Source organism: Cyprinus carpio, chromosome B3, assembly GCF_018340385.1.
Source record: "Cyprinus carpio isolate SPL01 chromosome B3, ASM1834038v1, whole genome shotgun sequence".
Taxonomy (NCBI): Eukaryota; Metazoa; Chordata; class Actinopteri; order Cypriniformes; family Cyprinidae; genus Cyprinus; species Cyprinus carpio.
Window position 1 is genome coordinate 31,209,721 of NC_056599.1, and position 27,700 is coordinate 31,237,420.

At 36.4% G+C, this 27,700-nt stretch overlaps 1 protein-coding gene across 11 annotated transcripts in view; it reads right to left on the reverse strand.

The window, feature by feature from the left end:
* The window catches only part of LOC109055896 (histone deacetylase 5-like), an 85,152-nt gene that overhangs the window by 32,415 nt on the left and 25,037 nt on the right, over positions 1-27,700 (reverse strand). For 3 of the 11 annotated variants that reach the window (XM_042720763.1, XM_042720755.1, XM_042720753.1), the window contains exon 1: positions 18,391-19,489. The exons of 3 other annotated variants lie outside the window; for them this stretch is intronic. In XM_042720763.1, coding sequence (XP_042576697.1) covers positions 18,391-18,541 — 151 coding nt within the window. In that variant the 5' untranslated portion in view covers positions 18,542-19,489. Of the gene's footprint in view, positions 1-18,390; positions 19,490-27,700 lie in introns of those variants that run through there. 5 more of the 11 variants (XM_042720759.1, XM_042720758.1, XM_042720756.1 and 2 more) reach the window with 3 other exon arrangements.

Genomic DNA, 27,700 nt, shown 5'->3' on the forward strand with positions numbered 1-27,700 from the left:
GGCACTGAACCCCCAACTGCTCCCGGGCACTGAAGCATAAATGGCTGCCCACTGCTCCAGGTGTGTGTTCACGGTGTGTGTGTGTTCACTGCTGTGTGTGTGCACTTTGGATGGGTTAAATGCAGAGCACCAATTCTGAGTATGGGTCACCATACTTGGCTGTATGTAACGTCACTTCACTTAAATGGCAACATCATGAAACACTCAACAACAGATGTTATATCAACATCTTAATGAAAACCCTAAAATAACGTAGAGTTGCTGTCATGATTTTCTTGCAAATTTCGTTATACAGGTAATACAGGTAATTTTCATGCATGAGAATCACGTTCAAACCCAGATGCGCAACAACAAAACCTTGACATGTGCTAACTTGGGTTAGCTATTATTTGAGGAATTCGGTTTATAATAGGTTAAGTTTGTACTTGAGTTTGAATTCAGAATGGGTGATTGTTTCATTCACAGATTAAAGGGAAACTTCAGCCAAAAATGAAAATTCTGTCATTAATTACTCACCCTCATGTCGTTCCAAACCCATAAGACCTTCATTTATGTTCAGTACACAAGATATTTTTGATGAAATCCGAGAGCTTTCTGACCCTGAATAGACAGCAACACAACTGACACATTCAAGGCCCAGAAAGGTAGTAAGGACCTTGTTAAAATAGTCCATATGACATCAGTGCTTCAATCGTAATGTTATGAAGCTATGAGGATACTTTTTGTGTGCAAAGAAAACAAAAATAATGGCTTTCCATTCCGAAGATAAACAAAGGTCTTAAGGGTTTGGAACGACATGAGGATAAGTAGCTAATTAATGACAGAATGTTAATTTTTTGTGTGAACTATCCCTTTCAGAATTTTTTTTTTAATTGATTGTTTACACAGTCCATTACAAAATTTTAATTTGTACATTAATGAAATTACGAGCCAGTTCTTTAAATAAATCACTCACAAAAGACTCACAAGGTAGCGGATCTGAATCAGTCAAACAAAATTTGATGGTGTCCTTGTTGCAAAATTTAAATTGATTTCATGTCTGTCTATATGCTATTTTGTAAAAACAAAAACAAAAAACAGAATAGGAAATAAATATTTAATGAATACAAAGTGAGTGGAGTAGTTCCAGAGTGTATGGAAGCAATTGATGGTTTTAAAACACCAGGTAAATGAATAAATAAACAAACAATTCTGGTAAAAGATCATATGAATGTACCTATGACTGTGAAAACATTCCTTAGACTCTAACTCCTTAGCTCTATTAATACTGAAACTTGGTTACAGCCATTAAATGTTTTGTTAACATGTGTTTGTTCCCCGTCTAGCGTTCTGAGTGTACCCAGCAGCAGCACCACAGATCAGTCCAAAACACAACATCTATGTGACAGACTCCACACATCACCTACGGAAACATCCTTTGAGGTGATAATTAGCAAGCATAGGGACTATTAAAGACAACCTTCCTATCAACTCCTTCCTGTCCAACCAAAGAAAACGGCAATTCAGTCACAGCTAATGTCTATCCTTTTTCAAAACTTTCTCGTCCATTTTAAATTCACCCGCCTCCGAAATTGGTAGTTACTCATCCAGGAACCTGTTTTTTTTAAGTTGAAAGGAGGAGATGAAAAACACATGAAGGACAAAAAAAAGAAAAGGGGGAGGTACTCCTCTGGGACTGGAGTCTTCGAGGAAGTCCTCAGTGTGGGAGGTTGGGCAGACTGAGGGGGTTTCCAGGCAATTTTCCCTCAGAGAGCTCTTACCAAAGCGGAGACTCGACTGATCACTGTAGCACCCACACATAGTGCACATACACAAACTCGCAGACCGATATAAACAGAGCCAATCTTTCATGATGTGTACTGTAAAAAAATCATATAATCAGTATTTCGGTCTTGTTTTCTGGTCAAAATTGGTTGTAAAAAAAGTTACTTAAGACGCAAAACTATCTATGTTGTAACAAATAAATAAATGGGGAAATGAGAAAAAAATATATATATTCAATTTTAAATATTGAAAATTTGCTACTCAAGTAACACTTTTATAAGTATGTTTAGGTACTCTCAATGCAAAATATCAACTTGGGATGCATGATATTAAAATTCTGGACAACACCAATAAGCCGAGAATTAAACATTAAAGGACTGATATTAAAATTCTATATTATTTTGTCTAAAAAAAATTAAATATAAAATACTAAATACTAAACCAATTCTATACAAGTAAATGTATGCATCACAATATATATAATGTACAGTATAAAAAATGAATATTCATCCTTTAGAGATTTTGCTAAATATTTCAATTAAATTATTAATGCTTTAAGATTACATTCGAGTGTTAGATGACAGAAAAGCCTAATCTAAATGTACAAGTATGCACCAATTAAATACTCAATAGATACATAGCTCACTGATAACATTTTTCAAATGATTTGTGCACACATACATATACACCATCTTTCCATGTTGTATTACAGTTTCCTCATTTTTATTTTTTTTAAAGGTGATGCATAAATGAGGACAATGGTAATCGTGTCCCAAGGGAAAGGCATAAAAAAGCAAAAACCATTTCTGCAGTGGCACTTACCATGTATTAAAAACGAGGTAAGAGCATTGTAACCTGACAGGATGAAAACAGAGAGTGAGAGAGAGAGCGGCGTCTCCTCCTCATTAAAAATAAAAGAAGGTGTGCATAAGCTATGGGTGAGGTTTGGTGAGCGAGAGAGAAGAGGACAGGAACGAGAGATGACAGACAGAGTAAAACTGGGTGATGTTATTTGGATAAAAAGCCAGGCAGGACTAATCAATTGAGTGTCTGGAAGAGGGCCAGAAAATGCTTGAGTAGCCAGATTTACCTTTCATCAGTATATATCTTACTCCCTGGATTATGCTAATCGCCTGCTGGAAGGACTAGAAATAGCTTCCTCTCACTCCATGTCTCTGGTGTTAAGAGCAAGGTGCCAGTGTGTGTGTACTGTATATATGTGTGTGTTTATCTACACCACTCGATCTCCTTAGCACTGCCAGGCAGTTAGCTGAAGTTTGTTTATAAGCAGCTGGGCAGTTGTAAATCATGGATTCCCAGCTCAGTCGCGTTTGAATCTGACAGTAAGACTAGAGCACACAGTACTGTTTGGGAATCGCAAAACCCTGTCTAGATCGACAGTGAATATGTGTAACAATAACCATTTGATTTTAAAGAAAGAAATTACAGTATTTTACAACAAAACAATTTCATTATGATTACTCTTCTTAAACAAGTCTTGATGAGGTATGGGGCCGACAAATGCCACCTCTGGAGTGGAGTGCCACTTTTTAAATAAAAAAATAACTAAAAATCTTTTAGTTATTTTACACCCCATTCTCAGTGCCATTTCAACCATGAACAACTGCTTGATGTCATGTGTATAAAAATAGTAAATGAAGTAAAAAACTTCCAATAATAAATAATAATGATATTTATTTATTAACAATAACTAAAAAAAATATAACTTATTATCATTAATATTATTATTGTTATAATTTAGCTTTCTGATTAGTTATTTATGTTTATTTAGCTGGAATGACCCTGGCCCACTTCCAGACACAAACAAACAAACACAATAAACATTATTGTTATTATTATTATTATTATTATTATTATTATTATTATTATTATATTATTAGCTAGGGCTGTGCAAAAAATCGAATGTGATTTTCATGCGCATCTCATCAGTAAAGACGCTCCTGTAATTAGTAGTATATCTCCACCACGTGTTTTCAGATCAGGGTTGCCAGGTTTTCACAACAAAATCCCTGCCCAGTTGCTTCTCAAAACTAGTCCAAAACTAGCCCAATGGCATTTCCAGGAGGTTCCCCTATAAAAATTGCATCCCGGGGTTAAAATAAACGTTTTTGGCAGGGTTCCCTTGGTAATACTCACATTTTAGGGGTAAATATCACGTATTGGTATGGGGTCGCTTCAACCCGCGGACAGAAAAAAACAACCACAGACTTGGCAAACAATGGTTGGCATTTACTACACAGAGCCGTAATTCACTGACCAGTCTACACAAAACTCGATTTTAAAATCGCAGGCGATTCTTTCCTCGATTTTGATGAAAGCGATTTTGTGTAGCTTGTCGGTGGACTACGGCTCTGTGTAGTAAATGCCGCTCCACCTGAACCAATGTTGCCAAGTCTGTGGTAACATGTCTGTGGTAAGGTGTTGCTCATGTCCGCGGGTTGAAGTGACCCCAATACCAATAACGTGATATTTAGCCCCTAAAATGAGAATTTTACCAAGGCAACCCTGCCAAAAAACGTATATTTTAACCCGGGGATGCAATTTTATCGGGGGAACCTCCTGGGAAACGCGATTGGGCTAGTTTTGGACTAGTTTTGAGAAGCAACTAGGCCAGGATTTGTTGTGAAAACCTGGCAACCCTGATCTGAACGCACCGTGCTGGAGATTATACTACAATTACAGGAGCGTCTTTACTGATGAGATGCGCATGAAAATCGTATTCGATTTTGATTTTGCACAGCCCTATTATTAGCATTATTATTATAATAGCATTAGCATTAACATATAAGCAGTCGTTAGTACTAAAATGACAAATATATAAATAAAATTTAATAATCTTTAAAACTAATCATGATAATGATTTCTTTACTTGGGTATTTATTTTTTCATGTAATGGAGGATCTTTGCTTTGTTACTATCATTGTAGTTCTATACAGGTGAAGATTTCTGCAGACAAAAGCTGTCTGTAAATCTGTCCATTCTTTATTCTGAGGTTCAAGATGCCTATTTCCTCTAAACACTCTCCTACACCTACTTCCACAATCACACGCAGACAGGCAGAATCCGGAGAGTCAGCTTATGGGAAGTTTGTTTATCACACTAAGGAATTCTCTTTAACATTTTGGTCAAAAACAAGAAGAAATCCGAAGAAGAACTCATACTGCCTTTTACCCTTGTCTTTTTCCGGCTATGTATTGAAATAGCTGCCCATTTTCCACCGTGAAGCAGGGGGTCTGTTCCTGGCTTCAAACACCTTCCCCCTGTCTTCCTCGCTTTCCTCTACAGCCTTCGCATCTCTCTCATCCTCCCCGGCGCCCCCGTCCTCCCCTTTCACTCCCAGAAGAGATTAAACACAAGCAGCGACAGAACACAGTCTGCCTGCGCAAAAAGCGCAGTTATAAATAGCCTGATTAATAATGCTCTGGGGGAGCAGGTGACAGAGAGGGGGGAAGGGGGGGGATGGGGGGCACGCTGCGCATTTTAAAAGAGCGCGAATCTATTTTTAGGATGCTACACTTTCCAGGCGGCTCTCTGTGCATCCTTCTCTCGCACACTACTCGCTCTTTCCCCACTTTGCGTACAGACATTGGTAATAAACGCGGTGTGCAGTTTCTTTACAAAGATGGCCTTTGACCTGGGGACTCGAATGAAAATCATGCCAGCAGACTATCAATAATGTGAAAAAAGCTCCGCCCAGGGATTGCAAGCATGGACAATCCATAGATGTTAACTGATGTGCGGTGATCTAAACTATGCTAATATTCTGACAATGAAGTTGGAACACTAAACATTTTTAAGGATAACTTTGCCAGTCGAAAAACAGTGAGTTTAAGTTGAACGATCTAAACCGCTATATCATCAGGGGACGTCATCTCTCATGGCAGCAACAACCTAACGCTCTCCTCTCCTCTCTCCGAAGGGCTGTCCTTTTTTTTTCAGAGCTCAGTTGAAAGAGAACTTTTACAGCTGACACAATTTGCTGACACCATTTCCTGCTTTCATTCCCAGCCCAGGAGAGCTTTATTTGAGCAGGTGAGTCCACAGCCTGTTGTGCAGAGACAAAGAGAGACGATGACAAGAGGGAATGATAGATGGATCGAGAAGAAGAAAACGAGTTAGGGATTTGCTCCAATGTGTGTGTGCGTGTGTGTGCACTAATGCTGTCAAAATTAGCGTTAATGCAGGCGCGTAAATTTTTCTTGTTTAACAGCGTTAAACCAAATATACTTTATGTTGTTTCTACATTAATTTGAAGATCTGAATGTGAAATTATTACAATATAAAAGTATAATTAAACACTTAACTGTTAGGTGAGATGCGTTTAAGATTAATTTACAGAAAATTGTGCGTTATTTACATTTTTTAATTGATTGACGCAACTAAAATTACATTTTTTCATTCATTATTACATGATGTGATGATTAATTCATCTTATTTACTTAATGAAGAGGATTTTTTCAAATTAGGCATTTTTGTAACATTACGAAGTTGGTTACTGTCGCAAACTGCAAGGGTCAAATTTATTGCACCTTTGCTAAATAAAAAACATGATTTTTTTTTTTTAAAACAGCAGTATGGAAAAGTTTTTAATGTGGTACAATTCTATTTAAATTTGACATGTGTTTTAAAATGTTGAAATATCTTCTAATAAATAACTCTACAATACATATAAAGAGATAAAAGTGAGCAAGAGAAGTATGGACGTAGGACACTGAGGTAGGACCTCAAGGACATCATTAATAAATGAGCCTGCACTCCCCTCTGTTCTGCAGAAGAGTCTCTGTTTGGTAAGCTTTGTGACACAGCAGTGAATACATGGGATGTGTTTCCCCAGCACAGAAACAAACTAGAGGCTGAGAAGGTGCAGACCTGTGATATATTAAAACAGAGACCATGCACACACACACACAGACCTGCAGCAAGAGATAAATTTGTACTATAAACCAACAATCTTCAGGACAGAATGGCCAAAGGTGAAAAAAGCTAAATGTATTAGGACTCCATGGTGGTTTGCCTTTCAAAATAAAGCTGGTCGTGGAAACCACACGGCAATGAGCAAATAATCGCTGTAAGAAAAAGTTGACATCAATCAATTAAGATTTTAGGTCAAGGGTGACGTTTTCCGAACCGACAGGACTGATTGCTTTTCCCTTAAATGTGGTTCATTTTTATAAATAGTTTGCGGTTTCGTATTGAATTTTTACAGCGCTTTTTTGACTGAAACGGGCTCCTGCATCCGCAGCCCTCTCCCTGGAGGAACCATTTATTATTTGAGCTCAGGTACAGGCGCTTTCTTTCTACCATCCCCCCTGTTTTTAAAAGTCTATTTTGCAGAGCGCCCGGCTTACGTACGCATGGTATATTTTCTTTAGCAACGGTACAACCGCTACCTTCAGAGAAAACAAGCGGGAGAGATGGAAAGCCAGAGAGAGAGAGGGAGAAAAAAGCATGAATATTGCCTTCCAGAAATAGCACATAGCGACGTGCGGTAGGCTGCCCTGTCAAATTGGTTCTGCATCCTCTCCTTGTTAACGGCACATAGATGAACGAGGCACGAGGGAACTCACAGAATCAATGGAGGTCGGTCAGATCCAGCCAATGGTTTGGCGACATTGCCACCAAAACTGTGCATGGGAGGGTGAAAAAAAAAGAGGTGCAGGGAAACACTCTGGGTGATATTTACATCCTTGGAAGAGCTTCTTGGCAGCTTTAAACTCAGGGTTTCAAGCTGGTAAGAGAGAGTTACAAAAATAGACAGTGGGATTTTTATTGCCCCAGGAACCTCGATGCCTTGGCAGGCCTAAAGGAGGAATTGGTAGATCCCCTCGCTCAGGGGGTGAAACAAGAAACATGCAGTTCTTTGGTGGAAGCCAAAAAAAAAACAGCTGTAAAAAAGGAAAAAAGAGGGCTTATGAACCGCAATGATGTTCATTCATAACAACTCTTTGATCTATAAGACATGCGCACCGATGATGTCAATTAAAGTAAATAAGGACACTGTATGGAAGTCAACAGCGTTTTATCGGCTAAATGCATGTCGATTTCGTTCACGGTCACGCACACTGAAATGCTGCTATTCTCGACTGTAGCAAAGAGAACAGAGCTTTTTGTTTTTATTGTTGGCCTTTTAATTATTTCGAAAAAACAGTTGAGAGAAGAGAAGAAAAGATGGGAAGAGGGCTTAACGGGATTGGGATATCACGCCATTTTGGAGGCACATGCAACTTATCGCTAGACTAATATTTTTTCCTACTTGCATGATGACTACTTTTACTAGTAGACTAGTTAAGGCTGCTATGGCTGAATAGGTTGGTACCAATAAATAAATGTTAATAAAAAAAATTAAAAATGGCATCAGTCATTTTACATAAGCAATAATTTTAGCTTCACAAGTGGATATTTTGGATTTCTCAAAAAAGGAGATTACCTTTAACGTTGTTATTAAATTATTAAATTAATATTGTTATAAATTTACCTTAGATGAAAAAAATCAAATACAATAAATAAATCAAATCTATTGTTTTGTGTTACTAAATTAGATTAATAGCTAAGTGTAAAACTAAGTGAAACGAAAATGAGCATGCACAATTAAATATCCCATGCTGGCTGTGCATCAGTCAATATTGAAAATGTAATTATGCATGCATTTTTACATGTAAATTACCTTTGCTATCTAACGCTCACCTAATATTATGAATTCATAAAAGTATTTAAAAAGACTATTATATTAATAACACCGTTAAATGTAATCTTCAGTAAAACGACTGCCATTTACCTGCTTACTGGTATCGGCAGTGGCAGAACTAGTCGACAAATTGGTGCAACCCCAAACGTATATGAACTGAAACTGCATCTGACTCCATTGTAGGCATCACATGCCACTAAGCTTGGGCCAACAACTCAATTTCCCATCAACCCCCTCTTTCCTCATCAGCCTCAAAACAGTGTCCCATTCAACAGCGAAACCTCTACCAATCATACTGTGAGCTGCGTATGCCCAACCGCCATTCCTTAGGGCTCTAGTTCAAATGGGGACCAAACCTTTCATGAGCAGGAAAAAAAAGCAGAGAAGAAGAAGAAGCTGACGCATGCAAAGCATAAACATTCCGACGATGAAATGTCATCGCCTAAGTAGCAGGCTGAGTGCTGGCCACTGTTTTACAGGTTCTTAAATGCACCAGCATTGACGTCAAACGCTTGCATGAGAGGAAATGTTGTTTTCTGGGTAAACTTCAATGTGTGGTGCGGAATTCATCTCACACCACTTTTTAGAAAGAAGCAAAGAGGGAGTCGCAGGGTGTATTCCATCAGAAAAAGAGGGATTTTTTCTTCAAATAAGACGTGAATTATATATTAAGTTGGTGAAATGTTTTTATTTTTATTTTTATTATTATTATTGATCAATTTTCAAGCACTGGTAGCAGGACTTTCACTACACTATTTTGAGAGCATTTTGTGTTTGAAGGGAGAAAAACTCCTCCAGAACCAGAACCTTCAGAAATTATAATTTAATTATGACCATTTAAATTATTCCAATTCAGTCTTAACCACCAGAGAGAAACAGGTGGCTCACAAAAGGAGCATTCCTGACAAAATGCCACCAAAATAAGCAGTTTCAATGACTTCTCTGAAATGAACTGCTTCTGGTGGGTGCAAAAATTCTTCCACAACATCCCGAATTCCCACAGCACTTTCAAATCTTCTTATAAACCCCTTTCACAACACTAGCATTTGGGAAAGCCAGAGCAGGAACTAGATCTTTGAATAGGAGCCTCTACTCTACACAGCTCCTGAGGGGTTTGATGGCATGTGTTGTAGAAAGGTTTTTCCTTTTCTTATAAAACTATTTCCAGTACAGGATATTAAAAGATATCAGGAATTTAAAGTCATGGGTCATTTGGCAAGAGGCAAGAACAACAAAATGGACTGCATGTATCTTTGAACAGTCTGGACCATGCTTTCTGCTGGAGGGTAGGCCTAAATGAAAAAGTAGCAAGTCATTCTTCGCTAGCAGAATATCAAATAAAATAAAAAGTTGGTGGCGCCTGTCACTAGTGCCCTGGCATCATGCGACAAAGATGAAATGCATATCCACAGACAGGTTAACATAATAGAGAACACCTTTCCTGCAAAATCTTACAGTACAAATGACTGAACCTGAGAATCGAAACACATCAGATGTAGTAATATAGAAATACTGGATGTGGCAGGCCAACACATACAGCAGCCAAAAATTCAAAACCATCATTTTATATGAATGTGTGCACATCGCTTCCATTATTGAGTGCCCATCGATGGCGCCAAGGTAGAAATTTTGAGGCCACACACAACTTTTTTCAGCCGCTCAGATTTCACTCCCCCCGTGACATAGATATGGGATCTTATTATAATATCACTGCGCCTTAATCCACGTTTCCACCTACGGCACCACCATTGTGTTTTCGCAAGCGACAACGGTGTACCAGTAGGCCTGGGACGGTATTTAATTTTTCTTACCGCGGTTGAAAAGCAATAAATTCCCGCGGTATTGCAGTAAACCGCATCCCGCAACCCCCCCCCAAACAAACACCTTGATCGATGGACTTTCACTTTCGCGCGCACACGGGAGGCAAACGAATATAAGGAACAGGTTTATTTCACTTTTTTTTTTAATTTAGAACATGACACATTTAGAACAGAAATGGAATGATGTCTGAAATAAAAATTCTGCAAAACGAAATAATAGGCGAGGTTTACCCTAGCCTTCATATTTTTTTGGGGGCGATATCAGATCTGATCGCAATTCATTTGAAGATCTGAAGATAGAGCATCATAAAGACAAACAAAACACATTTTTATTTATCGTATTGATCAGTAATAGATATTAATTTGCATGTTTATTTTCCATATTTTTACCTTCAGATTAGGGCTACAGTCGTCGTCATCAAACATCACTTAAAAACTATAACGACTTTTGCGCGCACAGAGGGCTAAGCAATGAGCATAAGGAAACACGTTTATTTAACATTTATTATTTCACATTTAGAATAAGAACATTCATATTTTTTGCTAGAAAAACTAGCATGTTCACTTTGTCAGGTTTAAGGGATGCCCTGAAAGACGTAACGACGTTACCTGCAGCACTGAACACACGTTCTGAGGGAATGCTTGTAGCGCAAATGGTCATATATTTTCGGGCTACTTTGGAAAGCAGAGGGAATCGGACACTATTGTCCCGCCACCAGACAAGAGGGTCTGCGTGGGAATCCAGGGCTTCCTCCTGCAAATAACTTCTGATCTCTGTGTCTACACGAATTCTATTGGGGGTCGGAGTAGATGTTTTTTTCTTTTTTTACCCCAAGTAAGTCAGCCAGATTCGTTTTTTTATTACTTATATAATATATGAATTATATTTAATATGATTTATATTTTATATTACATATTTGTACATGTTTAGCTATATTAATATTATATAGATATTACGTGTGCGCTTTTTGTCTCAGTGGTTAATGAAGGCTATTTAACGAAGGCATATAGCCTAGAGTAATATAAATATGTAGACATATATTTTTATTTGTTGTTAATGTTTGATATTCTATAATGTATTTTAGTATTGTTTATTTTATATATTTTTACATATTTATATTAACTTAGCCTATATCTCGTGTGCGCTTTGGTCTCAGTGTGGTTCACAAAGGGCTATAATTTAACGAATGCTATTTAATTTAACAAAGTGTCGCTGCTCACAATATTGTGGTGTTTTTACTTATAAATAGATAAATATAAATAATATTTATAAATAAGATAAATATAAATAATATTTATAAGTTAAAAAAAAACAATGACGGTATTGTGAGCAGCGACACTTTGTTAAATTAATAGCATTCGTTAAATTATAGCCTCGAACCACCCTGAGACCAAAGCGCACACGAGATATAGGCTAAGTTAATATAAATATGTAAAAATATATAATATAAATAATATTTATATATATTATAGATTTTTAAATATTTATATAATTTAGCCTATATGTCTACATATTTATATATTATACATATAAATACCATGTTTCGATGGAATAGTAGCTTAAATGCGCAATTGTCGGCTGCGCAACCACGTGAGAGAATTGTGTTAAGCAGAATAAACACGTGCAATTAAAAACTGAGGTCCTGCTTTTTTGGCTTTCTCATGAGTCATCCGCCTGTATTTTATGCTTAAGTAAAATGAAATGAAATTCAATATATAGGCTACAAGACATTACACAGGTACTCTAGGCCTAATAGTCAATACAAATTGAAATGCTATTAGCCTATTAGAGGTGCAAAGATACATTTTTTTAATCTAGATTAATCTCACTGTAATCTTGGAATTAATCTAGATTAAAATGGCTCATTTGAATTCTGCCGAAGGCATTCAGATGCGCAGGCCAATGTTTTTTTTTTTTGTTTGTTTTTTTTTTTGTGCGGTGATGACGGTTACAGGTTTAGACCCCCGGTAGGCGTCACGTGACCGCGGTATTGCGGTAATGCGGTAACCATCCCAGGCCTATGTACCAGTTCTAACGGCATGGCGAAAGGTCGAGCAAAGCATGCTAACTGTTCTGTCTTTGGCTGTACAGACGAGTCCCAGCCTCAGAGGAGACAAGAGAGCAGTGGATTTATTGATTTATTTACTGTATATTGCTTCTGCCACACAGATCTAATACAAACATGTCATTTCTTTCCCAGTGGTTTACTTTCACAGACATAACTGACTGTTTTTGTAACTCGTGTGCGTAAACGTGTGTATTTGACTGTTTAAGCACTATAAGACGTGAAAGAGAACTTAGTTTAGTACTTATATGCCATGTGACAGCCTCTTCTGTGCATGGGCTTCAGATGTGTGCGCTCAAAAAAGTACAATAGGCATGATAATCAAAACCAAACAGATGTTTTTTTGAAGTACGAGCTGTAAAGGAACAGTCCTATTCTGGAAAAGGGGGTGGGGAGGAGCAGCTCATTTGCATTTAAAGAGATGCATGAAAGCAGCCTGTTTCTGCCTCCATTCAAAACAGCCATTTTCATAACGACATAATAAATGATCTATGGGGTATTTTGAGCTGAAACTTCAGAGACCGTTCTGGGGACACATGAGACTTATATTACATATTGTAAAAAGGGGCATAATAGGTCTCCTTTAAAAAAGAATTAATAATCATAATTAAAGCCTAAGCCACATAAAAATAAAATTAATAATAAAAATCAATTATAAACATTGTACTTTCTAATTGTTCTGTTTGCACAGCATCTTTATTGAATATTTAAAAATTCATCAGCTGTTGACTTCCATTCTCGTCCAGTGTGTTCTCTGCCTCTTTAAAAGATGACACCTAAAATTATGTAGTTTGTTGAGGAGAATTAGACACTGAGAGATTTTGCCTTATAAATGAGTAAATGATGATTAAATTGGCAAATAAATTACACGCTTTTGACTTACAGTAGGCCGTAAGGAATCACCCAGAAACCACCTAGCGATGCATTAGCAACCATCTCGAACACTCTCCCAACAGTGACATCAAGAACAGACTTGCTGTAAAGAGGCCTCACCACTCACCAAATTTATACATACTGTTGTCTACAATAATATCTTGCCTCCAGAAAATATCCCTGAGCACCATAATAGGACTATCATATACTAAAACCCAATAATAGACGATAGTAAAATGAGACCAGTGAGATATTATTAGCTCATGTGTAAGGTAGAAACAGAACAGCTTGGAGTATATACATCTTCTATTTCCACTAGGCTGCACAATGTTCTCAGTCTAAACTGAATGTCTCAAATGTCTGCTATGATCTCCTGATAACAAAACTACTGCTGGAGTACATTTTAATATTCATTGTTTTCTATGTTGAGCATATTTTTCACATTTTTGCGTCATCCTCCCATTGTTGTCGATGAGGCACTTTTGTAACCTGTCAAATGAACACCTACACGAATGCAACATCGATAACTGCAAGACAAGAAAGAGCAGCAGATAAACAACTGATCATTTGAATCATCCACTGAAATCAGTGTCTGAATCATTGATTGACTGACTCATGTTTGTTTCATTTAGATCGTCTGTCAACCACGACATCAAGTGCACTGCAGTTTGAGAATAGACCTCAAAGTAGGTGTTGAAAGGCCATAAAGTGGGTGGGGCTGATGCATTCCCTATAGTGCCCTATAAAAGCTCCAGTTGCCATTCAAGACATGGGGGTGAAACCATAGGCCTGTAAACAGCCACGACATGCCTGGTGCTTATTATAGCACGGGGCATCACTGGGGGAGACATAGTTGACTAGCTGTGGTTGGGAACGATACGGCTAAATTTAGAGGAGCTCTTAATTTTGGTGACTATGAGAAGTAGGCAAACTTGGTATGCAAATTATTGTTCAAGAATAAAAAGCTCTTAACTTTACCCTACACTTGTACTGACAAAGTCAGAATTCTCCCTATTAATTATTTCTGCAATAATTTGTAAAAAAAAAAAAAAAAAAAAAAAAAAAAAAAACACGAGTCGTTCTGAAACTATTTTCCTTGTGGTCAACCTATCTTACTTTTTAGCTTCTCCACTCCAGCCATTCTGAAGCATTCCAGTAATAGAGTGTTTTATTCATGTGGCTACGTTATAGTTGCATCGTTTGCAGCTTGTTGCAAAAAGTGAAGAAATGTAATAATAATAATAAATTTAACACACAATTCTATCTAATTTTTCAGTTTGCACAGTTGTAATGTATCATTACTGAAGATTTTACATCTCATCAGCTTTCGAGTCCCATCTTCATTCAATGTTTGCCCCTTAAGTGTTCTCTTACTCTTAACTCATGACACCTAAAATCGCACGGTTTGATGAGGAAACCATTTTCAAGCAAATAAACAAAAAAATAAATAAATAAAAAAAGGTATTACTAAAAATAAAAATTGATCGTTCTCTGGTGGTGGGACTAGTGAAAATGTTGGCAGACCAGTAAAAAAAAAAAAAAAAAAAAAAAAAAAACTACTGGAAAAAAAAAAAAAAAAAAAAAAACTACTGAAAACACAGATAAAAATAAATGCTTAATATCCAAGAAATACAACAGATTACAGAAGTGCAATGAATTGCTACCATTGTATTGTGTGTTTCACATAGACTTTAACAGTGAGTCAGGGCTTTTTTTTACATGACCATCGAATTGGCAACATTTTCCAGTGCCAAATGGCAGCATGGCCTTGCATCACAATTCCAGACTGTTTGGCTAAATCTATTAGCTAGTTTTGGCATATAACTCAGATGCCATGTGCATGCCCAACACGCCACCCAGTAACCCTGATGTAGCACTGTTCGCATGTCCCATTTCTCACCAAAAAATATTGACATTGTCGAATTGACATTTAGGACATTTGCCCAGAGACATTTAATATGGCTTTATGAGAGTAACATAAATGACATCCTATCTAAAGCATCTAATGTGTGTAGGTGAGCCGGGGGTCCACCAGTATCAGGATGTGACATCTTAATGTCAAAGCCATGCCACTGATTTCTAAATCCGCACCCGATTCAATGCATTTATGCAATGTTTCGGCTCCTGTGTTACGAGTCACTGATTTGAAAGATACTGTTCTTTGCTTTTGTTTGAAGTGATTGACACAACCACAAACTGCTATTAAAGTCTACATTTCTGCAACGCACTTTAAACACAGACCACAGAACAAAGGAGGTTCAATTGTCTGAATTTCTTTCCAACCACAGCCGTTTTAATCTTAGCAGGGGGTTTACTTCCTTTTGAATTCAGCTGTTTAATGTTACATTCTAAAGTGTTCTTTTATTCTCTAGAGCTGTTTTACAGTCACATATTTTTCAGTCAGATAAAAGCTCTGACACCGTCAGTCATCAAATCTGCAATCCACCTAATCCATAATGATTCAGCATGATGTTGCAAGCCTTTTTCCATTACATAACGCAGGTATAATTAATTAAAAACCTCCTCAGGGAGTATCGACTTATAATGATTCAATCCCAGTTCAGCAAGTTTAGAAGATCAGCTCAGCTCAGCTTTATCCAGTAAATTCGTCCTATCTTGCAAAATCTGCAAAGAAATGCCCTGAAGTCATTTGACATCAATCATAAAAAAGGTGCACTATCTATTTTTTTTTTTTTGACCAAATATCAGAATATTTGTTTGCAGAGTTTGCAAATCCAAAAGTGTCTGCTTGAACAAAATCACCAAAAACACATGTAAGACATCCCCCGGGTGGATATTTGACAGAATGTCCTGCAGCTGCTACACAGAGCAGCAGACATATTGTCTAGAAGAGCACAATAATTGTGCAAACCCTGACGTTACCATATATTGTGTTGCATAATCAGGATGCATACTGTACATGATGTGTTACAGCAGATGTGGATGAGTGTCATGTTTCCTTTGGGGACAGTTAAACATGTCGGCACACTATTGTACACTAGTGTTGAAGAGTAAACCAACAATGATACATGCTAAAATGCCTAGTATGTTTCGTTTAAAGGAGAAGGTTTGTGTAGTCCTAGTATAAAAAAAATCATTAAGGAAATTTAATTGGATTCTAATCCTCATCATACTTAGGAACAAAGTAGGGGTGGGTGATCTCTTATCATTTGCAATATACCGGTAAAAATTCTCCCTATGATAAGAATTAGTTTTCCCGCAATAATAACGGTTAATTCTAGTTGTTGTTTTAGATATACTGGTTAAAATGCTCCCCATGTTAATAATTAATCTTTTCATGATACAATGTTACTGCCTATCTCTAAACAAGGAGCTCATTCTACAATCTGGAACTGGTTTGGTTAGGGCTGTACAGTGCACAAAAAAATCTGAATAATTGTAAGTTACTACAGTAGCATGTGTGAGATACAGATTTGCATGTGTATAAGGGTTTGGTAAGGGCTGTACAGTGCACAAACATTATTCCTTGCCATCGAGTTACCTTTAACTGTCATTATCAAGATATTATTCCAATTCAACAACAAAAAATCAGTTAATTCAGTAGGATCTCTTACAGGAACCTTAAAGAGGATTTTTATTTGATCCTTCAGGATTGGTTCCAAATAGAGCTGGAAATTCCAATGGGAATCATGTACGCATTACTTTAGGATTTCGTGAGATTATGCTCTCAGGGTGCTGACTACATGATCATGGTACTGTACATGCTGTGAAAAAGTTGTGAACAACAGCCTATTTTCACAAGAGGGGTTTTGTAAAAAGAGAAGTGAAGGATTTCTTTTTTCCTTGTTTCTATATCAAAGAGTATGTTTTGTTAAGTTTGTCAAGACAAGGACAAGGAATACACCAATTAAAATAAATATAAAAGAACAAATAGTCTCCACTTCTAAACTCTATTCAAAAACACAAAAACAATGTGTCAACTTAGTAGTACTTCATTAAAAAGAATAGTACTAATTCAAATTCTTCATTTTCTTGGTTAGAACTGTCAACATTAGACTACACCCATAAAGCAGCACATTCAGTGTAACTGTTGCTCTAAATCAACAGAGAACTGCCGTAATAAATTTCAAACCAGTACAAAGGGGTCTCTTTTACAGTTAAGGAGGTAAATGGCTCGACAATAACAGCGTATCATATCTATTTGAACAGCTGACAGATAAACAGGCCCGGTGCAAGGAAAAGAAGCGGCTACACACCCCACACACTGTTATATAGTCATTCCTCTGTGTTGATTCAAGCGCAGGTGAGAGATGGCCGAACCTTGCAAAGCTCTGATTGGGAATGTTGACGTCACTTCTGACAAGGACGAGACACAAGTTTACTCTGCCAAAATAAGGCTGAGAGCCTCTCAAACTCTGAGGCACAAAATTATATCATTTTACACATCGTACAACATAAAAAACAGTAAGACTTTTTTTTTTACAGTTTCCTTGTTAATTACACGTAACATGTACTTACTATAGTAATTTATGTATAATTACATACAAAAATCCTACAGTAAGTACATGCTGTCGTTTCAATTTCTTATGTTGAACATAAAAGAAGATAATTTGAAGAATGTTGGCAGCTCAAAAGTTGCTGGTCCCCGATAGTAGGTGAACTTTACCTTTAAAAATCCTTTTAAACAAAGGAAAAAAATAAAAAGTGCATCAAAAAAAAACAGTTGAAAGTCAAGTCTTTAAATTGAAAGTCATTTGCAACTGACACAACACATTTGCGTCTACCAGGTTAAACACAAGAGCATTCGAAACCACATGGTTGACCATATTAACTTAAAAAACTTAAAAGATTAACTAGTCTAAGAGAACGCAATGAGAAAATGTGCAAAAGAGTGACGCTGATCACGGTACTTTGCGTAAAGGAAAAAAGCAGGCACCTTTGTTTAGGGATGCCCAATCCAGGTTTACACTGTGACCTTCGTCGGGTTTTACCCAAACAGAGTTTGAACCAGACAAAACAAAGTCAAAACTGTAGCCACAGCAAGACTGTTGTTCAATCAAACAAACATCAACAACGTTTGACTTCAAAGAATCTTCAACGGCAAGCAACGAAAGCACGTTTCTCCCTTTCTCTTTTTCAAAAACAACACACCTTTCTTCATGCACGCTTGCGTTTGTGTATCTGCTGCTCTTCAACTCACCGGTGCTGGGCATGCTGGTGCTTCTGGACTGAGAAAGCAGCTCCACGGGTCGCTCTCTGCTGGACGTGCTGTCTGAAGAGAAGCAGGATTCTGTTTCATAGATCGTCTGTAACATCACGCACAGTCCCGGTACAGTTGGTTTCAAAAGCATGCCAGTCTCAAAATATCGCCACTCAATTCATGCAAAAACAAATTAACATGAAAAAGGAGATGTCAACCCACTCTCCATCTAAAAATTTTTTTTAACACATTTGAAGCAAGAGGGGAAAAAAGCAGCACTTCCTTTATCGAAAGGTACATGCATGCAAAAAATCGACAACCGCTTTGCCTGTTAATTCCATGGTCCTAAAACAAAGAATAAAAATAAACAAATTCAATCAGAACAGGTATCCGTGAGAAGAAACGCTGCAGACAAATCCTTAAATCGTCCACTCAAACTATCAGCTTTACGGCCGCACAAACGAGTCTATTCATACACCACATCACCTTCTTGTCTAATTGTCTGAAACAAACTGCTAATTCAAAACGACAAGTCCAAGTGTGGCTTGTATCCAAGACCCTGGTCTGAGCGTGCCTGGATCCTGAAGTCACTCATGTGGTATCGGCGGACTCTGAAAGAGCGACTTCCCCATGATGAAATGCGACGGGACGAGATGAAAGCGACAGAACGCCTGCCGGTCCTTCTGTTCCTTCTTTCCCCTCGCCTCTCCGTACAAGTCGCTCTCCTGATGAATGGGCTTAAAGTGAACCATCCGACCACTCCATTTAGTGCGACTGTTTTGCTTTTATGTAATTGTTCAAAGCCGAATCTCTGCACCCTCACCCGCGATGCGCGGCGAACGAGAGAGCAGAGGTATAGAGACGTGGAGTTTACAAACAGACTGGAGCTGCTTCAGGCTGCTGGAAATAGCTGCCGAGCGACAGGGGAGGGGCGGGACTGCGCTATAAATAGAGTCGGGAGCTGAGAGCTCGCTCGGAGAAAGAGAGAGAGAGGAGGGGTGAGAGAGAGAGAGAGAGAGAGAGAGAGAGAGAGAGAGGCGGAAGATAGAAGAGAGGGGATGGTTGATTGTTTATCACGTAAATAAAGGAGCCTAAAAACAATAATAGGAGCCAAAAAAGGAGCCAATCAGACACAAGACCGTGACAGGACAGGAGGAGTGAGACCAAACTGAGTTAAAACTCGATAATACGAGCCAGCACGAGGGCGAACGGAGATACAAAACAACACGAGCACTGCTAAATTTGTGCCAGTGCATGCTATAATGAATGGAACTAATTCATGCATCTGAAACACTAGCGTTTAAATCTTTCGTTTAAATACAGAGGACTGCTTACACAAGGAATCTGCGTCAGCACTATTGACACAGAGAACACAAGGGTCACCGTTTCACAAGTGCATGTGGGTCAAAAGACCAGGACGGCCCATGCAGCATTACCAAACCTGTGACATGCCAAGCGCTGTAAGGACACTCTATTTATCAGTCAATCAACAACAGCAACTCACAGAGTGACCGGCGACAAATTTATGGTTAAAATAAGTATCGATTAAAACATGGGAATAATTTTTAAACAAATTGTGTTCAAACTTTATTAAAAAATTAAACTGAAAATTTTTCACAGAAATGTTATGTTCAAAATATATATTTACAAATTATTTATGAATATAGTTCACAGATATGTTATATATATATATATATATATAATAATATATAATATATATATATATATATATATATATATATAAATAATTAAATATGTTTATATGTTATATGCATATATAACACATAACATTAGCATACATAAAATTATATAAATGGCACTTAAATCAAATTTAAAATAAATATTTAAACACTTACAATGTAATACTTACAAATGTAATACATTACAACTTATCTAATGTAGTCTGCAGAACTGAACCAAGTCTGAACCAAGCTAAAATCCAATTTTTTACATAAAAAATACAAGTTTTAATTATTTGATTTTTTTATACTAAATAAATAAATAAAACAAATAAAACTAAAATAAAATATTTAAACAATAAATTATTATTATTATGCATATGTGTGCAAAATGAACAGGGAAATTGAATATAAATTTTCAATTTTTTCATTAAAAAAATATATGTATATCATTACTGTATTATCTAATGAAAATGTACAGACTCATGGGCTGGAAAGGCAATTTTCTTATTGATAATAAAAATCCTACACTGATTCAATATTTAAAAGACCACAATGATGTTTAAAAATTTTCTTATTGATAATATTCTGTGTTTAGGTGTGAGGGCACCATAATGCATCCATTGTCAACTGCACCATCAGGCATCGATGTTCTGCATCAGTTTAGGGACCCAATGCCTGATGCATGCTCATCGCATTTATTATCCAAGACGGACTGAACTGTTGCACAAGCGCAAAGCTCCAGGAAAGATGCGTCAATACTAAATAAGAAAAATAATCAAATCTGAGACCGCACAGTTTCACAGTTTTCTTACAATGACAGCTAAACATTTGTTTCATGCAAGGAAAATTGGCCCCAGACCAATATTAAAGGGTAAGAATTATCCAGAACGCCTAAATTAGACCTCTGACGTGTTTTTCTTAGAGCAGTCTGTCACCATGACCACTAGTGTGTTGGAGAGTTAAAATGGATTTGGCTCAAGATCAGGCAACAATCAAAGAGAAGCTTTGTCAAGCACTTGTTTAAATACAAAAGATGCGTTTAAAAACAACATGGAACAGATGTGCACGTACCCAGTGTCTCCTATCATTGCCTGGCCATAGGGCGTGATCTAAGACGGCAAATACAGGTTGTGTGTGTGTGTATTTATGCAGGCAAAATCAAAGCACACACAAATGTTTTGGCACCCATGGCAGGGTTAACACATAATTTGAACCAAGGCTGAAAATAGAAGCAAGTTTAGCAAGGCATGATTTGCCCATGAGCAATTGACAGCATGAAGCATGATAAAGAAAAAAAAAAAAAAATTTATATCAAGTTTAAAAAAAATATTAAAATATTTATTTGATAAAACAAATGTAATATACTATTATTCGAATGAAAGGGATACAATTTTTATTTTTAATTAAGATTTTTCTCTCTATATATTTCAATGTGTGTGTGTGTGTGTGTGTGTGTGTGTGTGTGTGTGTGTGTGTGTGTGTGTGTGTGTGTGTGTGTGTGTGTGTGTGTATATATACAAGCTAGCATTCTGAAGACCACTTAGACCAGGGGTGCCCAATCCTGCTCCTGGTGATCAAGTCCTGCAAAGTTCAGCTCCAACCCTAATCAAACACACACCTAAAGCAACTAATTAAGGTGTTCAGGACTACTTGAAAATTAAAGGCAGGTGTGTTTAATTAGAGTTGGAGCTGAACTTTGCATGGATTGAGCACCCCTGGCTTAGACTTTGCACTTGTTGCTCTTTAAGTTAAAAAGCACACTTAACTGCTATCTGTCCCACAGCTGCATGGACGTCAAAGATGTTCTCAGTCTTTTCGACTTCAGTCTCCCCTGTTGGTTTTAGTCTCCAGCCGCCCCCGTTATTTATAGGTGGATGTACCTTTTGGGCTTTCTGACGTTAGTTGTGCTTATATTTAGCCGTGAGAAGGTGGGGGGGAGCACACCCACTTGTTTTTAAGCCCTTTTTTTCACGAGTGATGAACTTATGTTGGTAATGTCAAGGACTTTGGCAGAGGACTTTGTTTGACAGCTAGTCTCTCGCCTTTAGCCAGACCTGACCCAATTAAGGCCAACCCAAAGCGAGCCGTAACCTTTTGCCACCGGGTTCTGAAGGAATCTTGGACGCTGGAGAAGAATGGTAAATAAATGTGGCCGTTCCTCACTGTGGCTGCGGACAGATGGGCTAAATGTGCGCTGAAACTTTGGGAGCATGTGAACTCTCTCTCTCTCCCACCCTGAATAACATGGGACTATATTAGCTCACACTTACGAGCCCACAAAAATAGTCTCGGTTTGGATGGGATTAATTAAAACAAAGCCAAGAAAAACACAGCAGTTTCTCACACAGATAACCAACTCTCTTACTGGGGACTGTCCTGTGACCGCTGCCATTTTAGGAAAATGCATTTTAAGTATGCTAAGTCAAGCACCACTATTGCCGTGGTAAACGGTTTGTTCTAAATCCCCAAACCCTAAATATTCAACTTTTACATTTATTCATAAACATGAATAGTACCTCAAACTATGCGGATTGTAGACAAGAGGTGTGCTTCATATTTTCAAAGTGATCTGGCTAAAACCATTCACTCTGGAGGACAAACAATGAGTGAAAAATATGAAAAAAGACCGAGCAGAACCACGTTTAACAAGCAAAAAGAAACGGGTTTCTCCCCATTCAATATGACTATATAATATTAATAAAAATTATTTTGATAAAAAATTAAATTATTCTATTATCATTTAACTTATAAAAATGAAACAAATCAATAATAATACATGCAATAATACATTGCACTGTACAATAAAATACAAATTATTATGCTAAAATACAATAATTATTACGAAATATTTGCATGCTTGAGCTTCTGAATGCCGTAAACATAATTCGCTGATCAATGTTTATATTTGAATAAAAGTATAAATTAAACCTGTTCATCATATGAAGTGACTGTGTTTCTTAAGAAGACTTGGATTAATTTTTTTTTTCTATTTTTTTTTTATTTCTTTATGAACAATTTTGAAGCATCAGAGTTTTGGGTTTTTTAAAGGAGGAACAGAAATCTTTCATTTTTTTATTAAAAATATCTTCACTTGTGCTCTGAAGATGAAAAAAATTCTTATGGATTTGGAATGAAATGAGGATGTGTAAATGATGACATTTATTTTGGGGCTGAACTATGATTTTTTTATTTTTTTGGCCCCATTTTTTCCCCCCCTTTGATTTATACAATTAGCATGGGTTATATTTATATGCTGTCAAACAATTAATCGTGATTAATCGCATCCCAAATAAAAGTTTTTGTTTACATAATTAATTTGTGTGTACTGTGTATATTTATTATGTATATATAAAGACACACACATACAGCATATATTTTTTTAATATATAATATAAATTATATCATATATAAATATATTTAATATATAAACATATCATTTTTCTTAAATATATACATGCATAGATTCAATAGATATTTAGTTTCTATAAAACGTGATTACAATTTAGGGATAACCAAATGCACGGAATTATTTTTACACTAAAAGTGATTTATCTAAGATGATAACCAATAGTTTGTAAGGGTGTGTGTGTCTGGGTGTGGTTTAGGTAAACCCTATTTAATGGGGACAAAATGTCCCCACAAAGATGGCAATATCTGAAATCATTGTCCTTTTTTGGGGTCCAATGAGTAAAACAATAATTTTCGTAAGGGCAGGTTTAGGAGTAGGGTTAGTGTAGGGAAGACAGTATAAAACCCATTACTCCTATAGGATGTCACCATAATGATAGGAAAACCTGTGTGTTTTTGTTTTTGTGTGTGTGTGTGTGTGTGTGTGTGTGTACCTACTTACATATAACTATATTTTGGGGACAAATTGGTACCCAAAAGTAAGCAGAACTTGACAAAATCACCTAAAACCTTCCTCTGAGGATGTCCTCATTTGTAAAACCGTTGTGTTTTGCTATTTGTGAACATACAGCAGGACACAAGGGAGAGGAACTGATCAGAGATTGATCAGATGAAGGGAGACAGATGGCATCAAATACAGCATTTTACATGACATTATGCCATGTGATACTGTATATAGAAGCATTACCATGGTAAAGACTGCACATTACCATAACCCACCCTTCATCTGAAAAATTCAGCTAGAATATAGATTCAGTCAAATGGCACAGTGAGGACATTTACTGCATAGACAGTAAACTCCGTTCTAGCACAAAACCTTATGGCCATGTCATACCTTCATCACACCTTTTGATAACCCACTGGATAAATACTTTTACAAAACTTATTGATTGTATGTGAGATATGCATTAAGTAAGGTATTGTAAGTGTATTTTTCTAACATGACAATTATTGCCTGTATTACTGTAATTATTTCTGCAACAAAGGTGATTTGAAACATGAATCTTACATTGTTTGCTCTTGAATGAACAGATTGTTAAAAGTACTAAACTGAAAGAGGCTCGTACTGTTGTGTTTTGGTGATTAATTCAAATGTTCTCAATACTTATCACAATGATCTTGTGTTCTGAAACAATGATTATGTGGAATGAAAATATGCACAACTACAATGAAATCAGGTTTTGAAAGAATGACTAGTGGTCTTATAACTGTGATCGGTTTAAAGGTTTGTACTAAGAGTTTTGAAAATGTACACTAGGGCTGCAGGATTATGACAAAAATCATAATGGTCGATTATTCCCTTGAAACTGTAATTGTGATTATTAATTACAATATCACAATTTACATTGAATGATGTTTATACCATTGTTTGATGCAACTGCATGCCGTATTTTTATATATGAAAATAAACAAGCTGAAAACAGTCTAACTGAAAAAACTTTAGTGTTTTTCTGTAGTGTTAAGCCTAGAATGTCAAATATACAGTACAGGTCAAAAGTTTGGAAACATTACTATTTTTAATGTTTTTGAAAGAAGTCTCTTCTGCTCATCAAGCCTGCATTTATTTGATCAAAAATACAGAAAAAACTGTAATATTGTGAAATATTATTACAACTTAAAGTAATAGTTTTCTATTTGAATATACTTTAAAAAAAAAAAAAATTTATTCCTGTGATGCAAAGCTGAATTTTCAGCATCATTACTCCAGCCTTCAGTGTCACATGTAACATCCAGTCTATCACATGATCATTTAGAAATCATTCTAATATTCTGATTTATTTTGAGTGTTGGAAACAGTTCTGCTGTCTAATATATTTGATGAATAAAAGGTTAAAAAGAACCGCATTTATTCAAAATAAAAAAAAAAATTCTAATAATATATATTCTAATAATATATTTTCTTTACTATCACTTTTTATCAATTTAACACATCCTTGCTGAATAAAAGTATTGACTTTATTTAAAAAAAAAGAAATAAAAAAAATTACTGACCCCAAATTACTGACCAGTAGTGTATATTGTTATTACAAAATATTACACACACACACAAATTATAAAATTTTAAAAACATAGCTTCATATTTTTTTTTATTTTTACTTTTTATTCATCGAAGTATCCTAAAAAAGTATCACATGTTCTGAAAAAATATTAAGCAGCAGAACTGTTTCCAACTTTGATAATGAATCATCATATTAGAATGATTTCTAAAGGATCATGTGATAATGATTCCTAAAAATTCAGCTTTGCATCACAGAAATAAATGATAATTTAAAGTATAATAAATTTAAAAACAATTATTTTAAATTGTAACATATATATCACAATATTACATTTTTTTTTCTGTATTTTTGATCAAATAAATGCAGGCTTGATGAGCAGAAGAAGAAACTTCTTTAAAAAAACATTAAAAATAGTAATGGTTTTTCCAAACTTTTGGTTCTGTACTGTACATCGGATTGGTTTCTTCTTTAAATTATAAAAAAGAAAATATGCAACAACGGTATTATAATGTTATACTACAACTAAAACAATGAAAAAAAAAACTTAAGATAACCTGTAGAAAAAAAAAAAAAAGAACATCTTAAGCGTTGCAGAACAACATAAATGGATATGAACGATTAATTTCCGCTTTGAACGATTACATAATTGTGAAATCCATATTGTAACTGGGATTAGAAATTTGATTAATTAACTAATGTACACCTTACTTGTGACCAATAGTACCAAACCGATTAAAAAAAAAAACTGTAAATATACACAGTACTCACACATATATTATGTATAACAAAAAACTTACTTGCGATTAATCGTTTGACAGCACTAGTTATATTTTTCCAGGTCTGGAAATACTTAAAACTGTATAAAGTAGGGACCAAAATACCACATAAACCTTGGCTTTGGGCCAGTGACCACCCACAACCACCCTAACATCATTTTATGTGCATTTTTTTACTTTTGAAAGGTGGCATGTCGCTGCATCTGAATCTAGCCCAGGTGCTCAACGAACTCGGTCAGTGCTGTGGGATCATTTCACGCAAGTCGATCCCAACACAGCACAGACAAACCCAGGGCCTGTCGATACCCCTGAATAACAACCTCCCGATCAATGAGCAGTTTGTTACCTGTCTTGATTATGAGCAAAGAGAATTTCTCAGGTCTGCAAAATCCATTCTGAAAGTGCTGTCAAGTCCAAAAAACAAACGTAATAACAGAAATTAAACTGAATCTGAGAAATTAGCTCCAGTTTGCAAAATTGTTTCTTAAATGTCCTCGTTTGAGCGACTGCCAGACATTCCTGTCAGAGAAAGGCAAAGAGAATTAGCTTTCAGTTCTGCTCTGCAATGGGGTCTAAAGGACACACACACACACACACCACACAACACACACACACACACTACACACACAGACGCAAGCCTTCTAAAAAAATCCTTCTGAGCACATACATGAGCAAATGCGGTTCAAATGTATCAGTAAACTTCCATGAACAACTGATATGGATGCCTGTATACATTTACAGCGAGGGAAAAACAACCTTTTTAGAATCATCATTTGATGACTCATATCAAGGGCATAGACTGATGCACTTACACCAATTTCTTCACACACATACGCGCACCAGGGGGACGCATACAGATTCTTTCCTCCTCAAATAGAAAGCTGCGATGACTCATTCTCTGCACAGCCCCCAACTGCAATGCTCCTCCCTGCCAGCAAACACACACTCTCTCACATACACATACTCACTGGTGTGTATTTATCCACCGATTCAAATATTAACACATACAGATAATGACAAGATCCTCTGTGTTGGAGGAAGGCCTCCTGTGGTATTCAAGAGAAATCAATGTTTCGAACAGGTTGGACTCATTTTAAAGCAGTGTTTACTGACCCGTTTCCCGCTCACTTTTCAGACAACAAACTGTTCTAATTATGACGTGAGTTGAGTCGCAATTGGAAACTGAGGTTAAAAAAAAACATGGTTGAAGAATAGCACATGCACATACGCACTAAATGATTTAAAGTGTGCATTTATGTCTATTTATGCTTTCTGTAGAGATATTTGAAAGATATCAGCTTTGACCAATACTTTTCACAGTTGCACACTTTTTTAATTTGTTCTTTAATATCAGGTCTATTGATAAACAAAAAAAGTATGTGAAATTAGCATGTTTCCTAAATATCTGCAAACACATTATGGTATTTATGACTTAGTATGTTCA